We start from the raw sequence: 17,737 nt of genomic DNA, 5'->3' as shown, positions 1-17,737 counted from the left end.
TGTACATGAAATGTTTGGGTGCATTGAGTGAACTTGACCAGTAGCTTGGAGTAAAAGTGGCATAAAATGTCCCCCAAATTCAAGAAAAAATCCATCTGCTCAATTATGGGCTCTACTATATATATTGTCTGTCGCAATAAAGCTAAATGTGAAAATGAATTAAATGAAATCAGAAACGACAGAGTACCAATTACAATCCAAGTAAGTGATTCATTTTGCAGTGTAGGCAGGTTTGGTGATGTAACGGGAGTTTCATGCTTTCTATATAATAATTTATTCCTAGTTATGTAATAACTGTTATGTTTTTTTCACGCTACTGAAATAACCAATGGAAAGTCTTGATTTTTTTTAAATGGTTCTTTATATTTACATTTTTACATTTATTCAATTTTAGCCAAAGCGACTTACAATTGCTATATATGTCAGAGGTCGCACGCTTCTGGAGCAACTAGGGGTTAAGTGTCTTGCTCAGGGACACATTGGTGTGTCTACAGTGGTTTCGACTTCTCACACTAAAGGCATGTGTCTTATCCACTGCGCCATCACCACCCACCACCACACTCGTTTAACACTTGTTTTGTCAGTGTAGCCAGAATATATTCCCACACACTAAAAGCTTCTTAATGTTTTCCATTAAACAATATTAAAGGAGTAGTTCACCTTTAAAAAAAAAAAAAACTTTTGCTGATAATTTACTCACCCCCATCTCATCCAAGATGTCCATGTCTTTCTTTCTTCAGTCGAAAAAAAATAAAGTTTTTGATGAAAACATTCCAGGATTTTTCTCCATATATTTTTTTTTCTCCATCTTTAAACGACACCAGATGATGAATAAGGGTCTTATCTAGGACCCTTCGAGTCATGACTCAAAAAAAAGATTTGTTCATTTTGATGAACAGGAGAGTCACGAACACTCATCACAGAACAGAGCAAGGCGAGCATTTGAGCTTACAAAACTTAAACTTATTTATTTTTTAAATGACCGATCATTTCGCTAGATAAGACCCTTATTCATCGTCTGGTGTCGTTTAAAGCCTTTTGAAGCTGCACTGAAACTCTCATTTGGACCTTGAACCTTTTGGTTCCCATTGAAGTCCATTATATGGAGAAAATCCTGGAATGTTTTCATCAAAAACTTTAATTTCTTTTCAACTGAAGAGAGAAAGACGTGGACATCTTGGATGACATGGGGGTGAGTAAATTATCAGCTCAAGTTTTTTTTTTTAAAGTGAACTAATCCTTTAATAATCATATCAAGAGCAATAATCGACAATAATGTTTTTGAGATAATATTCACCAGAGGCCCCATGATACAATATTATCACTATACTTAAGCCACGATACAACATTATTGTGATTTTAAACATTTTGTGCTATGCTGATAACATATTGCAATATATTACTCTTTGTTTTTTTGACTGTACAGTGTCCTCAAAAAAAAAAAATCAGTTTGGAAAATAAGTTTCGGAAAATGGGGGAGAATTCCCTTTTTAATTTCAGAGGGGAGGGGAGGGGGACATATTTCAGACATAATAATAATTTTTGTTACCGTAATTACAGTTATCTCACCTAAATGTCGTCATGTATTTGTGCACTTGCAATTGATGCAATAATCCAATGTACTGAATCATATTTATATTGTTAGAATGATACTTTGGTTATATTTATATTGGAGTATTTGGCATAAGGTAATTATAAAAATTGTCCTATCAAAGGTTAAAAAAATGATTAAAAAAGCTAAATATTGCTCATTATTAGAAGAAAAATTGAATACTAAATTAAGCAGCTTACAAACCACTTGCTCTATTTTGACTGTAGGTCTTTCACTATGAGAATAAAGAAAGGAAAGATCAGGAGAGTGTAAGATGCAGTCTGTCTCCCACCCCCTCTGCCGCATCCAGCTCCTCTTCTAGAGCCTGCTCTCCTCTTCCTCCCCCCCTCCCTGTCCTGAGTACACCGTCCCGGCTGGTCCCAACACAGATCAGAGAAAGTCCGGAGGATGAGGAGACCTCTCGGCTTCTGCAAAACACTGACACCTCCAACAGTACAGAAGAGGACCGTGGCACGGAGAACCCACTCCTGACCTCGCTGCTCACACCCCATGCCCTCTCTCCGCTCCTCCTGTCCCCTGTTGACCTGGATCTGGACGAGTCTCACGTCTGAGAATGTCCGGCTTCGGGATACAACAGTGAAATTCTGTGCTCGTGTAACAGGAAGTGGCAGGGCTCTCTTTGTGATCAGATTTCTTGAATAACTTGAATTTTTTTGTCAAATCTGATCAAAAAGAAAAGAGATAAAACATGACAAGCTGATGTGCCATGCTTTGCAATCAATAGAGGTATTTATGAAGCACTGTGCTTAAAGGGATAGTTCACCCAAAAATTCAAATTCTGTCATCATTTACTCACCCTCAAGATTGATGGGCCTTATTGACCTCCATAGTATTGGATTTACCCATACTATGGATGTCAGTGGGATCCATCAACTGTTTGGTTACCCATATTCTTCAAAATATTATCTTTTGTGTTTTGTGAAGAAAGAATTTTACACAGGTTTGAGGGTGAATAAATGATACTTGACGGAATCTTTAGTTTTGGGTGAACTATCCCTTTAATTCAACCAATCAATGAAAGCTGATTAACCTGTGTTGTACCATTTAGTCTTTAGTGAGATAAATCACATAATTTTAAATGAAATAAGATTGAGTATTCTTTGAAAATCATATATTAAAAATCCTATATCAACTACAGAAACTCATTGTGTAATTATATAGATGTATTCTAAATATGTGTCATCTCTTTAAATATTTATTTAGAGGATTATATGAAAATTAGATATTTCAAATAAATATTATAAATGCTTTATTTTCAGAAGAAAAAAGATGCTTGTATAATATTGATGCCAAGTTTGTTGCCAAATATTTGTTTGCAAAGACACAAGCAATTCAATATAAAGTATTTAAATAAAATAAATATATTTAATTAGAAAAATTTGAAGCATCTTCCCAGCTGTTGTCCTGATTATGTTAGTGTCGATTCCATTGTTCATCAAAGCCCAATTCACTTTATTTGAAGTCGATGTTGCATTGTAATTACTCACTCAAATAACTATGTACTTACTATAGTATTAAGGTTATGGTTTGGTTTAGAGGGAGTTACTTGTAATTATGCATAATTTACTGTTATTACTATAGTAAGTACTTTAAACCTCAACTTTTGCTTAATCTGACTCTAAAATATAGTATAACCTTTTTTTCAGATACCTTACAAATTCTTCTACATAAAGTTCAATGTTAAAATATGAACTTAATTCAATGAATGTCTCACTGTGTTACCCTGTTACCTGAATACCCTCAGAATGTAAAAGCTCAGCAGGCGATTTGTTTCTGTGTGTGCTGCTTTGTGGGTATATTGTTCTTTCGTCTAATGTGTTGCTATCTGTTGGATTTGTTCAATAATAAAAAAATTAAAAAAATCATGACATGTTGGTGTTGTCTTGTTGGTTTATTTGAATTAGTAGAATTACTAAATTAATTGTATTTATTGGATTTGGGAAAGATTCTTTTTTGGTAACACTACAATAAGGTTTCACATGTTACTGTATATGGTCATCTTTGTTGATTTTATACAGTTGTCAATTATTTATTCATGTTACTTCACAGTGCATTAATGATTACAAATATTTGATTGTAACCCTCAAACCGTATTCACTTTATAGCCCTTAATCCTGTAATTGTGGACAAATGTGGGCACAGAGGACTCAGGTGTGATCCTAATTTTTATTTATTATAAATGTTATATCACTGTCTTTGATAAAGTTTTGTCTATCCATTTTTGGTGGGTTTTTTATTTTATTTTGGGTGTATTTTTGAATTGATTTACTTCAAAAATTACCATATTTTCTATGTAAATTAATTACTATGTAGTTTTAATTTTTTTAACTACATTAAAATATTCCAATAAGTTCTTAGAGCTAAAACCTAAAGATGAAGTGACTTTGCTGTCACCTGGTGTCTTATTTTGGCTTATTTTACAATGCTCTAAATTACAGTTTTTCCCATTCATTTCTATGGGTGCCCATTTTTTACCCAAATACAAGATTAAGGAGGGGTTTTTTTTTCACCCACTTAACATTGTAGAATTGAGTCAAAATAACAAATGTGTGTGTTCAGGAGGCAAACTTATGAAAAGTAGCCATGTCTTGTACCGCTCAGATCAAGAGAAGTATTTTTTAAAAATAAATCAAAACTACAGTATTTTGCCCACATTTGTCCAGAATACGGTTTTAGGGTTAATAATGTTTTAGTTAATGTGAAATATAGAAATGTAGAAGTGCAGTTCATTATTAGGTCATGTTAACTAATGAAAGCTTATTGTAAAGTTTTCCCAATTTTTTATTCAAAAGAACTAGACACATGAGGGCAATACAAAACAATTTATTAGCAGAAAATACGCAATTCTTGGAAGTTTTACTTGTTGGCCACAAATGCCTCGAGGACTTTAAAGAGCCTTTCGTCTCTAGCATCAGCTTCTCTTTCTCTCCTCTCCTCTCTTTCTCTCCATTCCCTTTCCTGCCGTTCTTCTCTAGCCAGCATCTCTTTCTCCCACCGGTCCTCTCTGGCAAACATTTCCCGTTCCCTCCTCTCCTCCCTTTCCAGCGCCTGTCCCTCTCTCATTTCTTCTCTCTCTGCAGCCCTTCGATCTCTTTCCACCTCTCTCTCTGCAGCCCGTCGGTCTCGCTCTTCTTCTCTCGCTGCAGCCCGTCTGTCTCTCTCATCCTCCCTCTCCGCCGCTTGCCTCTCTCGCTCCTCCTGTCTCCTTTCCATCTCCCGCAGGATTATCAGCCAATCCTCTTCCTTTCTCTTCTTGATGGGAGGAGCGTCCTGAGCAAACGAGGACACTTGGTCGGGCTTGGTGAAATGGTTGATAGGGATCTTGCCACTCAGTGCACCATCCATGATCGCATACCACTTCCAGGTTGCAATTGCTGTGTCTCCTCCCGCCATACTGAGGCTTTTGAGATCCTGCGAGAAAATGAATTGCAGGTACATGTACCATGTTATTAGAAATGTACTCTTTGTATTCATGTTGGTTTCATATGATTTTGAAAAACTTCAATTATTTTTTTAAGATAATATTGATGCAAAGTTTGTTGGCAAATATTTGTTTGCAGATTTCACAGCACTTGCCAATTTCCATGGGGAAAAAAAAAGTCATTAAATAACAATAATATATTTAAATTGAGACATTCTAACCATCTGCCCATCAGTTGTCCATTATTATGTTGGTGTTGATTCTTCTAATTATTGTATATCATTTTCAAGAAAGGTTTCAATTTTATCAGTCAAGTTTTAAGATGTTTTCCTTGCATCTTGAATGAGAGTAAATGTTTAAATAGGGATGTCACGATTCGATACATATCACGATACTGAACTGACGATACAATATTTTTGCGATACTCCAAGACATTTGGTAAAAGGTTAACAAAAAAATGTATTGTTGATTAAAATGCTAAATGTGGTATTACATTGAGGGTGTAAATGAATAGGATTGGACTTGGTGGTTGTAACCCAATGCACAGGACACAATTCATGATTCTAAAGCTAAACATAAAGAATTATTTTAGACAGATATGCTTGCTCTCTGTCATTGACTAGATATGTTTAAAATAATGTAAGGCACTTTTTTTTACAGGTGACATAAGACATTTGGCATTATCAGGACCCATACATATTCAGCAATTATGTAATGTTGAATATAATGTATAATAATGCATAGTAGTTTAATGTAGTACTGACACTAAAACTCTGAAAACTTTCATTTTTTCCTCACACAGAAATTTTATCTTGGTTGATTATACACAATACATATTGTCACTATACACAATACATATGGTTGCATTTTTGTATTGTGATGCGATATATTGTCACATCCTTGTTTTGTCACATTCCCATATTTTATATTTTTTTGTAATTATCATGTATTATTTTTTTTTAAATAAATTAATAAATAGAGGGACTTGCAGCACATAACATTTTACAACCAAAACTACCAACATTACCTTGGCACTGACACTCTATTACATAATATAATATTTATTTATTAATTTTATTATTTTTGCCTGTTTGGTTGTGGTTGTACCTTATGATTTAGAAAACTTTTTAAAATAATAATAACTTTGTTTAGGGGGGGGAATGATAAGATTTTCTTATATCAATAAAGTTTTTTTTCTTCGTGACAGTTGTACCCTGACATCTTTGTCTTAACAAAGCATGTTATCACCTTATACTTTTGTTTTAGATTCTCCCACTTCTTTCGAACCCATGCAGGGGTCACTTTGCCTTCCAGCTGTTTCTCTTTCACATACAGCCTGTGGATTGACAGATTAACCGCATCAAATAAGCAAAAAGAAGAAGGCAAGGCATAAGCACTAAAGTCAAGACTGGTTTTACTCACTCAAAGGCTTTAATGGCTGCATTTCTTCTGCCTGTAAACAGACCGTTGTTTCTGACTCTCCACACAATCAGATCTGCCGTGTTGGCATCAGTCCCTAAATGCATAGAGACGACTGGTAACGATATTTTGCCTTTTACCACTAATTGAAAGGGGAATTATTACTCACGTGCATTGACAATTTCATGATATCAGCAAGTTGTTATTGTTGAAGCATTACGTTTTTTAGAAGTAAAGAAATCAAGCTAATCATAAAGCGATACATTTTGACATAAAAAACGAGCTACTTGCATTTAAAGACTCCTTCTTCCGAACCCATGTTATTTGTTTGTTTTGTTTAGCATTGTCTTCTTGCTCTCTTGTGGTTGAGAACGAATTACACAGCATTAACGCCCCCTGTCGTCAAGTGCATCAGGCTTGTTTTAGTTGGTTTTTGTTTTTCGTGACTGATTTCAAATAAATCACAAGTTAAAAATATATATATATAATTAAAAAAACTTTTAATTATTTATGCGTTTAATGTTAAAGTAAGGAGAAAAGTGGTTTAGCGAGACATCAGTTGAGTATTTTTTCCAGCAGGGGCGCTGTAGTGGTTGCGACCGTAGGAAGTGACGCGAGCAGGAACAACTAGCGTTAGCAGTGCTTCAAAGAAAGTGTGTAGTCACCGTGTGTTACCCGGTCTGCAGTTATATTCTCAGCATAGCAAAATCAAATATTTCAAATATTCCTTCGTATTAGTGCTTGCTTTAAATTTTTCATCATGGTAAGTGAACACTTTTGAAGAAATAATTGCGTTTTCTGAATGCGATTGGATTTATTAGCACTGTAGCTCGTTTGCCTGCTTCTCATCTTTACTGGAAGTTGTAATAAAATAATGTATCCTTACCTGCAAACTATATATCTTAAGTATTTTTGTATATACATATATATGACCATCCCACACGCACAATAAGCTTTAGTTATATCGAGTGAGTGTTATTATGCTGAATTATTATTATTATTCCCTAGTCATGTTTAAAACGAAACTAACTTAACAGTTGCACTTGGCTGCCTGTGCCAAATATGGTTGGTGGATTAATCATGAATAGACGTGCTATATATCATAACTTTTATAATTGTATCAGTATTAGATGGGGAAATTTGGTATTTTAACTTGTTTTTATCAAATATGACAATTTATAAACATTTCAGATGTGGAGTTGGATAACAATTGCTGTGTTCAGTGTTGCAATATTATTTTATCAGAGCTACATTTAGTATTTATGTCTATATAATAACTGTTTGAAAATGTATATAAATTGCAGTTTTTTATATTCTTACCATAGTAGTCTTTTGTCTGTAGTCTATTATGTCATATAATGGAGGTGCTGTCATGGCGATGCGGGGAAAGGATTGTGTGGCAATAGCATCAGACCGGAGGTTTGGGATCCAGGCACAGCTGGTTACCACCGACTTCCAGAAGTTATTCCCCATGGGAGATCGACTCTACATCGGACTGGCAGGTCTTGCCACAGATGTACAGACAGTGTAAGAATACAATTTTAGATGTTGTTTTATGATTTTTAAACAACACTTGTCATTTGACCTTTAATACTTTTTTGGCTTTTACCTTTCCCTTTTATTTTAGATCTCAAAGGCTGAAGTTCCGCTTGAACTTGTATGAGCTGAAGGAAGGTCGTCAGATCAAGCCAAAGACCTTCATGAGCATGGTGTCTAATCTTCTGTATGAGAGGAGGTAAATGACGCACTTATTTTCTTGCTAGCTACTATTAATTTGCACTAAATACAAAAACTATTTGCTGGAAAATGTAGTTCAACAGCAAATGCATTCAATGAACAAAACACTGAATAGCAGTAAATTACTATTATTTTGCTTGGCAATATCCTGCAATGTGGGAAAATGTGATTTATGTGGTTCCCAAATATTTAAATATCTTACTAATTGGAATCAAGGAGAATACTAACTAGGACCGTATAGACGAATCCGACGAGCGTTCTGTGTAGGCTGCCATCTTGTGGCGACGCCATTACTGAGCTGTTACACAGGCATATAGACATATGCACCGGTATGTAAACAAACCTCGGTGATAACGCGAACGCACCCTCGATGACAGCTACAGCCAGGCAGAATGACTTGTTGGGTTGATGATGTTAGACAGTGGCCTCCAGTCACAGATGAAGGTACAAACGATCTTACAGATTAACGTTATTTATGAAAATAGCTTGGCAAGCTAGCTAGGCTAACGTTTGCTAACGAGGAAACTATAAAAAGATCTGTCCATTTGGCAACAATAAAAAAATAAATGAATGAAATCAAATAAACAAATTCATGTTTTTCATTTGTGTCCATTATTTATCTCATTTTCACATTGCAACAGGCAAGGGTAAGGTAACGTTACAGCTAGAAAGTATACATAATATCGACCAATTAGTGTTTTTAAACCATGGAAAGAGGTCAATATAACAGCAGGAAAACAATTATGTCAAATAACGTTACATTTAGCTCAGGAAAGCCATTTAATGACCATAGCATGTTAATTGAATAGAAAAAATAGCAAGAGAGGAGATTTTGCTGATCACTGTATCACATATTTATTATATTTTTTTTACTCATGTCATTAAATAATTGTTATTATACGCGAATGTCCACGTCTTGTACTCGCCCAGGAAATCTGTAAACGTACGGCACCAGACAGGGGCACTCGACCCGGGGTATTCACAATGTTTTCTCTTCAAAATTGAAATTTTACTGCCACCATTGAAACAATTTATAACGGAAACTGTTTACCCACTCAACATTATACAAGGGGTAACGTTGTAACGTTAGTGACAGTCGTAAATCGCGGGCTGTTTATTCCAGTGGACGCAAGTTGCAACTAAAACAATAGGAGGCAATTGCGCAACGCTACCCAGCAACAGCTCAGTAATGGCGCCCCGCTTACTTCCGGTAGTTTCGCCGGATTCGTCTATTGGCCGATGCTGGCAAGGGCATCAATACAGATTTTTTCCCAATTCATTGTGTAGCCACTTGCATTGCTAAAATCTTTAAACATTCTAAATCATTGCAAAGTTAGACTTATACAGTAAGATATCATCCGCAAAAAGAGAATTGTAATGTTTGGAACCGCCTATTGTGATGGGAGATTATGTGATCCTGAAGAATTGCCTGCGCCAGAGGCTCTAATGACATTGCAAATAGCAATGGTGATAATGGGCAACCTTGTCTTGTGCCTCTACTCAACTGATCAGCTCTTGGAAAGCATAAACCTGTTGTTACCCTGCAGAAGTTAGTATATAAAATCTGCATCATGTGAATAAAGTGAGAGCCAAAGCTAAAACAAGTTAAAACAGACCCTAGTAGGTACGTCTACTCGACCCTGTCGAAGACCGGCCTCTAGTGAGATGATAGCGCGTTGTTCCTTAGCCAGGTCGGATGCGTCAATAATTTCTAAAAGGCGTTGTGCGTTATCCATAGCAAAATGTCCCGTTAGAAATCCTGTACATCTGTAGAGATGCTCGTAGAATTCCTTAAATTCACCTCGCCCGGAGCTGTATGAACATCACCTGCTCAAGTTTTTGACGGACATTATAACTTGCGCAAGGAATGAACTATGTTTGAATTTTGGGTAATTATAAAACGTGCTGGAGATGTTTGATATGCTTTTTCGCATAGTTCATTATACTTATTTTAAGGAATTAAGTGTATTTTGTGGCTTAAGTAAATGACATGTTACTCAGACACTGATAAGTTTGGCTTGTCAAAAATGTTACATTCAACTTTCACAGACTTTTGAAAATCAGATTAATTAGTATTATTATTTTTATATTATTTTATGGTTTTGATTTCCATTTGATTTGTTGTTTTTATTGTCTCTTATAACAAAAATATTTTATTTAAACTAGGGCTGTCAGTTAAACGCGTTATTAACGCCGTTAAAGGTGCCATCTGACATAATAAATCAAATCCTACTCTATATTCCATAACAGATGGTGGCAGTATACCTCCAGAAAATGACTTTTGCTCCTACCATCGCGCATGTTATTCAAATCATTTGACATGATAGTAAAAGGTTGGAAGACTGTAGTTTCACGTGGAGCATTTGGAGATTTTTAGAGATCAGAGACTCAATGAACAACATCTCAACACTAAATGATGAAGACCGCCTCATAGACGCCTGTCTCAAAAACAAGCTGGTGCATTTCGACGATATGGGAAAATAAAAGCTTGGGCAATTATTTGAAGTTTATGGTAGGCCTATTCGTTTTGTTCATATTACACTTTTATTGTTAGTGAATTAATTTGACAGACAGCATTCGCTGATGTTGATCAAGCTAGCGCCGTGAATTCACCGTGAGACACACGCAATTAACACTTAGCAAGTAGGTTAGTTAAGCTCTCAGATTCTGTCAATTTTATTACGCAATTCAAATAATAAATACCGTTTTGGCGTTTGTACATGTTACACCACAGATCCCTGGCGCACGTGAACCGATCGTCTCTACTAGCAAATGGAAAAAGAACATGAACTCTGTTGAAAGATACAATATGCTACAACTTGCCACAATTTATTCCTCATGCATAATGTCGACCAATCGACCATTTTTTGAACTCTTCCCTGAACTGAAATGTAGTAATGGGCTGTATTTCCACACGACTGACATCAGGTTCAAGTACACACAAGCCGCGCGAGCGCGACTCACTCATGTATTGCAGTTTGGCTGGTGCTAACGTTGCCCGTCCGCATACCGCCTCCAATGGCCGGAACTGGTATTACGACACCTGCCGGGCCGGGGCTAGTAATTTAGCATGCTAATTCAGGTTAATATCTCGGCAGCACTATAACTTGTCCGTTTTTTAATGACATCATTGCACTTATTTCTTCTCATTCTTTTGATGTGTGTAGCTCATTTTTCGGATATTGTTACCTCAATTATTACATATGGCACCTTTAACGCAAACCCATTTTAATGGCGTCAATTTTTTTAATTTTATTCTTTTTTAATTTTTTTTTTAATTTTACATTTTTTTAATAGGTCTTTTTGGCCTAGCAAACTTTGTCGTTTTTTCACATGCTTTTGCAACAGGACGCAGCAGCATTGCTTCATCGACCAAAGCGCAAGCGGATCTAGCTAAGGCATGCTGCACACACTCATTTGGGCTTGCGAGCCGGCCAAATAGTTGGTTAACGTTACGTTTTGAGTGGATGACGAGCGCGAGACACCAAAATGGATGCCAATATGATTCTGAATGGAAAGTTTACGTTTAAAAGCTGCCAAATGATCCCACTGACAAGACCAAAGTGATCTGGTTTTTTTTTTGTTTGTTTTTTTTTCGTTGTGAACTGAGCTATCATCATCGCAGCACGTCCAGTCAAATATCGCTTGATGATTGGCCAAGCACACACAGACACACACACACACAGCTGATGCGAATTCTCCGCCCCCTGGTCAATATCAGGACCTCGTCAGTATTTCTTTCACTCTTTTATTGATGGACAGCGTTACATTGTGTGAGAGATTATTTGCTCCAAGTGAGAATGTTTGTGTGAAATTGAACACAGTATATGGCAATGTTGTTTTCAATAAAAAACATTTGCACAAAACATGCTAATCCACTTTTGCATGTTGATAAGAGCATTAAAATGAGACAAAAAAAAATCAAAAGCGATTAATCATGAGTTAACTATGACATTAATGCGATTAAACGCGATTAAATATTTTAATCGTTTGACCGTACTAATTTAAACCCATTTGTTTATTATTACTCCTTAGCTGATTTTGACATATAAACTCAGCGAAAAAATCCTTTTATTAGGATACTGATAAAGATAATTTTCTAAAATCCAAATAAGCTTTTCGGATCTTTAAAGGAAAGGCTTTAAACTATGTTTTATACTTGTTCAGTGAGCAATAAACAATTATTGCACATGCACCTGATAAATGGTCCATATGACATTAACAGTTTACAGGTGATGATTGACAATTTAAGATTGCAATTATAAAAGCTTAAGACACTTAAGAGTCCTACTACTGACTGAAAAACACCTGAAGAAAGATGTCCACCTGTGTGAACATGCTGCAAATGTGGTTAGAGCAATAAACTGCAACGTCCGTAATCTAAAGCCCCTTTCACACAGAGATTCCAGAAAATACACGGATAATGTGACCCAGCATTTGTCCCGGAATTGTCTGATTTCGGTTCATTCACACTGCCAGTGATTTGCCGGGATCTGTGTGTGTGTTCACACACAACCCGTAAAAATCCCGGGAAGACACATGACGTCAGGATGAGACGTATAACGGACGCGTCGAAAACATGTAAACGCGCATACCGTACACGCACTGGTGAACGATCCCAGCTTCAGTACGGATAGTGAGGAGCTCCTGGTCTCTGCTTCGCTCCAGTTTGCAGAAGGGGTGTCCATGGTTAACCGGTTAACCGATTAGCAGTAACCGTTTAAAATTGCATAACCGAGTGAAACCTTTTTGCTCGGTTAAGTGGCGTCAATACATATTTGCACAAAACTTTTGCGTTTTTTTTTTTTTTTTTCTGATTGTCGATAAAAAAATATTGTGAAATGACAGCGTTTCTATTAACGGTGTTATGCGACTAAAACATTTTTTTTTTCCTTTCGCGATAAGCCATTCCAAAAATAATGGCATTATTATTATTTATGGAAGGAGACGTGGGTGTCATCCAAGCATTAATGGCAGGGACAGTCACAGAGTTTCTGTGTGTTTCTCCCTCATTTCTGCTCCGCGGTCTTGATTGTGGCATTTCTTTGAGGTTTTGTCTAGGCTATATTCCTTGAATCTTTTATGAATTTTAAAAAAGAACTCTGCCTCGTATATGTCCAAACGGTCAGTGTACTTTTGTGTTCATTCGTTTCCCCTTATTTAATCCGTAGGCCTAATTGCAAAACGAAAAATGAACGGTTGTTGTATTTTGTAAAACGCAGAGTTTAACACCAAAATGTTCATTTGAATGGTAGGACTAGGTCAAATGCTGCGCAAAAATATATAGGCTATATATCGACGAATTTTCAGATATTTGTTTGATTTTTTTTGCCCCTTTAAACATTTAAAATATTTGACAAATGAATATGAAAAAAAAAAAAGATTTTACTGGTTTTCTGAGGCCAAATTAGAACCTGGAAATTATATTTCCCCCGCAGTGCTGAATGAGAAGAGCCGTAACCACGGCCTACAGAAAGGGGATTTATAGATGATTTATAAGATATAATAAATGTGTCTGATAATAAAATAATATAAAATAACGAGGCAATTGTTTATTAATAAACTATTGTTTTCTAAATCCGTTTCTCCTAAAAACAAATCTCCATCCCCGGATGCACCTTTAGAGAGAAATACATAATTAGCTAAGCTACATAATTACATAGTCAGGAGATATTGGCTTTTGATTCGAATTTGTTCGTTTTAAATTGGACACGAACAAATTCGAATGCGGTGTCTGTTTCAGTTCTCGCGCTTCAGTTCACGGAAATCATGAAGCGCGCCTGTTTGTACAATGTTTTCTTGTTATTGTGAGTTTACGCAAATAAATGTATTTGCGAATAATGTATTATTATTTTCTGTATGACCAGAAATGAAAGAGTATTTAAAGTTGTTGAAAGAACTGCAATGAAACTGCAAGTATTCACATGGGCGTCTCGCAGCCTCCACACTAAGCACACACACTGGATATGCATCAAAATATTGTGTTTATTTTTGCTTTGCTCCTTTTTTGGATAAAAGCGTCTTCTACATATGCAGCCTTTAAAATGTTACAATAATGATAATTATTATTATTATTTGCGGACACTGAGTTTTTGCGAAATGGACGTGTTGCCAATGTGCTTTTCAATTGGCAATTTCAGTTTGAAGGGTGATGGAAACGCGCCTATTTAACTGCTCTGAACTTACCACTGCGTTTTATTTCTATAAATTAATTTCGTTTCAAATGGGGTCCAACCAGTTATTGAAGGTGTTAAATTAACTCTGTATCTCGAGGTTGCGGCGCGCACACTATGTTAACTGAGTATTAACCGAAAGGGCCTCGATTAACGGTTAATGAAAAACTTGAAAACGTGCAGCCCTAGTTTGCAGGTATTTTTTCGTCCTTTGTTTGTTGATGACGAACACAAACTTTCTTCTAAGAGCAACAGAGTCGCGCGATGGCACGAGCGTCATCACTAACGACACACCCTTTACGGCATTGGTCCTGGCTTTTGTTCACACAGCGCGCGTTCCGGGACTGATTACGGCAATGTTACTAGGTCCCCAACACGGGATCAATCCCAGAAGCAATCCCAGGTCGTGTTTGCGTTCACACAGAAGACGTTCTGGCAATTTGCCGGCAATTTCCTGGGATCAACTCGCTGTGTGAACGGGGCTTAAGATGCCAAGACAGCTGTGTCCTTCCAGTGTTTCTGGATGAACACCAACAGTACACATTTTGTCTGATCTATCCATTTCATTTCTACTAAGGAGCTGATGGGTTGAATCAGGCGTGTTTGATTAGGAAGAGTTGTAAAATGTGTGCTTTCAGGCACAGGGAACAGGACATACTGCCCTGATGTGTAATGTTTAACACCTTTGTCTTTCTCTGAAATAACATTCCCATGCACACTGTGTACATAATTCCATCTTTTCATGTCCCTTTCTCAGGTTTGGGCCGTACTACATTGAGCCTGTGATTGCTGGTCTAGACCCAAAGACCTTCGAACCCTTCATCTGCTCCCTTGATCTTATTGGATGCCCAATGGTAACAGAAGACTTTGTTGTGAGCGGTACTTGCTCAGAGCAGATGTACGGCATGTGCGAGTCGCTATGGGAACCTGACATGGTAGGTGGAATAGAACCTGTGTGCGTCACTGTATTGGACATTGAAGGCTGGTTTATGATCTAGACCTGGTAGTCTCATAGACGATGTTGTTGATTGCGTTCTCTAGAAACCAGACGATTTGTTTGAGACCATCTCACAGGCCATGCTGAACGCTGTTGACAGAGACGCAGTGTCTGGAATGGGAGTCGTTGTTCATGTCATGTAAGTGTATCATCAAATGTCATTAAAGTATGAAAATCATTAACTTTGAATCAACTGATTTTTAAACTGCACAAAACGCATTATTTGTGAAGATTGACATATTTTTACTGAGCTAAAAAATTTAAGACTGAATTATTAAATGATTTTATTCACTATACACTGGTGGTCAAAAGTTTGGAGGATTTAAAGGGATACTCCACTTTTTTTGGAAATAGGCTCATTTTTCCACTCTCCTAGAGTTAAACAGTTGAGTTTTACCGTTATCAAATCCATTCAGCCGATTTTCTGATATTTAGAAGAATATCAGTAACCAGACAGTGTCTGGTCTCATTGACTTCCATAGTAGAAAAAAATATACCATGGAAGTCAATGAGACCAGAAACTGTCTGGTTACTGATATTCTTCTAAATATCAAAAAATCAACTGAATACTTTCGAAAACGGTAAAACCCAACTGTTTAACTCTGGGGGAGTGGTAAAATGAGCCTATTTCCAAAAAAAGTGGAGTATACCTTTAAGATCTGTTCTGTTTTTGAAAGAAGTCTCTTCTGTTCACCAAGGCTGCATTTGTTTGATTAAAAAAAAACGGTAATAACAGTAATATTGTAAAATATTATTACAGTTTAAAACAACTGTTTTCTACTTTCATATATTTAAAAACATTTATTTATTACAGGGATGGCAAAGCTGAATTTTCAGCATTATATCAGTCTTCAGTGAGCTTCAAATCAGCATATTAGAATGATTTCTGCCGGATCATGTGACACTGAAGACTGGAGTAAGGCCTGCTGAAAATTCTGCTTTGCCATCATAAGAATAAATTACTTTAAAATATATATTCAAATAGAAAATATTTTTAAAATGTAATATTTTACATATGATCAAATAAAACGGAGCCACGGTGAGTATAAGAGACTTATTTATTAACAGTTATGCCAAATGTTTGATCCCTGGGGTAAGTAATTTAGTTTGAATGCTTGAAGTGTAGAAATGCATGGTACAGATTCAGACTATGAAGTGTTTTTATTTTTAAACTTCTAATTTGTGGTTATTTCACAGCGAGAAGGATAAGATAACCACACGCACCCTGAAGGCCAGAATGGACTAGAGAAAACGACTACTGCTGTGTTTCCTGTCCTGCGACCCCCTTTTTTGTACTGAAATAGAATTTGCTCCTTTCTCTTTGTCATCATTAAGATTGAATTGTTCAATAAAAAAAACTGATATTTACTAATTTGCTTATGTGGTCAGAGAGAGAAAAAGTGGTCTAATTCTATGACTTTTTAAAGTATTGGGACAGACGAGGTAATTCTTGCCAAACCACCTAAAAGGTTTTACCAAATAAACGGGGATTGGATTTTTCCCAGAACAATAGTGTCATGAATAATGGAGTTTTATCCTCCTGAGATTGAAAACCAAATTTAGCTGCAGTGTGTATGTGGCCATGGATCGCTTGCAGCGGTCGCTTCGACACATTTAGTGTAGTCTCAAGATGTTGTTCATCTCAAAAGTCGGGATCACAGTCAATTTGACCACTTTATTTGAGATAAAATTTAATAAAACACAGATCATGTAAAAGAATGTAGTCATATAAAAAGATGCACAACAATAAAAGAATGCAAATCTTTGTAGTGTGAGTGATAGGGGGTGTTAAACTGAGCTCAATATCAGCTGGCTTGACTGAGTGGCCAATGTAAGCGGCATTAACACCTGGTATTTCAGTCATTTGACTACTTAATCAGGAGAAACATTTAAGAACATTTTCAGTTTATAAAATACGCATTATATATCCAGGCTGTTGTAATTGTGTTGCTGAGACTTCATTTTATTTACTTATTGATTTTTTTTTTTTTTTTTTTTTTTTTGCCAGTCTGACTGAACTCGGTTGTCAGTTCACATAAAAAAGAAACCATTTTGTTCTGTTTTCTATAAAGTTTAAAAGTAAAGAACTTACATAAATATTAGAATTGTAACTTGCAGCGTAAAATCAAATAAGTATTACCCCAATAATTGGATCTATCATATTCTTTTTTTTTTAATGGGACAGTTGTAATTTACAATTATATATTTACAACAATACAAGACTTACAACAATAATTTATACAATAATTAGACTTAAAACAATAATATATTAATAGGCCCTATACTCCCAGTTCTATATATAAATATTAAATTAAAACCAAATTTAAAAAAACGAGACGTAAAGGACAAAAAGAAAAAATATTAAATATTGTGTCATC

General features: G+C 36.0%; 3 protein-coding genes across 4 annotated transcripts in view; 2 read left to right on the top strand and 1 right to left on the bottom strand.

The window, feature by feature from the left end:
- unc80 (unc-80 homolog (C. elegans)) overlaps positions 1-3,480 on the top strand; it is a 72,171-nt gene extending 68,691 nt beyond the window's left edge. For both annotated transcript variants that reach the window (XM_039655719.2, XM_089133929.1), the window contains exon 64: positions 1,819-3,480. In XM_039655719.2, coding sequence (XP_039511653.2) covers positions 1,819-2,163 — 345 coding nt within the window. In that variant the 3' untranslated portion in view covers positions 2,164-3,480. The remainder of the gene's footprint in view (positions 1-1,818) is intronic.
- A 939-nt stretch (positions 3,481-4,419) lies between these two features.
- LOC120467010 (uncharacterized) lies at positions 4,420-6,893 on the bottom strand. The gene is made up of 4 exons (XM_039655753.2): positions 6,744-6,893; positions 6,456-6,549; positions 6,282-6,369; positions 4,420-5,023 (listed from the first exon to the last, which is right to left on the bottom strand). Exons 1-4 carry the CDS (start codon positions 6,769-6,771, stop codon positions 4,469-4,471), a joined length of 765 nt encoding a protein of 254 aa, XP_039511687.2. The 5' UTR covers positions 6,772-6,893; the 3' UTR covers positions 4,420-4,468.
- Positions 6,894-7,055: 162 nt separating this feature from the next.
- psmb3 (proteasome 20S subunit beta 3) lies at positions 7,056-16,727 on the top strand. Its single transcript, XM_039655758.2, has 6 exons — positions 7,056-7,215; positions 7,795-7,979; positions 8,080-8,187; positions 15,120-15,297; positions 15,404-15,498; positions 16,557-16,727. Exons 1-6 carry the CDS (start codon positions 7,213-7,215, stop codon positions 16,603-16,605), a joined length of 618 nt encoding a protein of 205 aa, XP_039511692.1. The 5' UTR covers positions 7,056-7,212; the 3' UTR covers positions 16,606-16,727.
- Positions 16,728-17,737: the final 1,010 nt, after the last annotated feature.

Source organism: Pimephales promelas, chromosome 8 (genome assembly GCF_988280905.1).
Source record: "Pimephales promelas chromosome 8, fPimPro1.hap1.1, whole genome shotgun sequence".
NCBI lineage: Eukaryota > Metazoa > Chordata > Actinopteri > Cypriniformes > Leuciscidae > Pimephales > Pimephales promelas.
This window is presented reverse-complemented; position numbering and strand designations above follow the sequence as displayed.

What these genes read in the sequence shown, in the direction of transcription:
- psmb3 (XM_039655758.2), top strand. An exon ending in GCCACAGATGTACAGACAGT is followed by an intron (nt 7,980 to 8,079) that starts GTAAGAATACAA and finishes CTTTTATTTTAG; the next exon opens with ATCTCAAAGGCTGAAGTTCC. An exon ending in GGAGTCGTTGTTCATGTCAT is followed by an intron (nt 15,499 to 16,556) that starts GTAAGTGTATCA and finishes GTTATTTCACAG; the next exon opens with CGAGAAGGATAAGATAACCA.
- LOC120467010 (XM_039655753.2), bottom strand. Translation starts at nt 6,771, where the DNA reads ATGGGTTCGGAAGAAGGAGTCTTTAAAT. An exon ending in GCAGCCATTAAAGCCTTTGA is followed by an intron (nt 6,370 to 6,455) that starts GTGAGTAAAACC and finishes GTCAATCCACAG; the next exon opens with GCTGTATGTGAAAGAGAAAC. An exon ending in ATCTAAAACAAAAGTATAAG is followed by an intron (nt 5,024 to 6,281) that starts GTGATAACATGC and finishes ATTTTCTCGCAG; the next exon opens with GATCTCAAAAGCCTCAGTAT.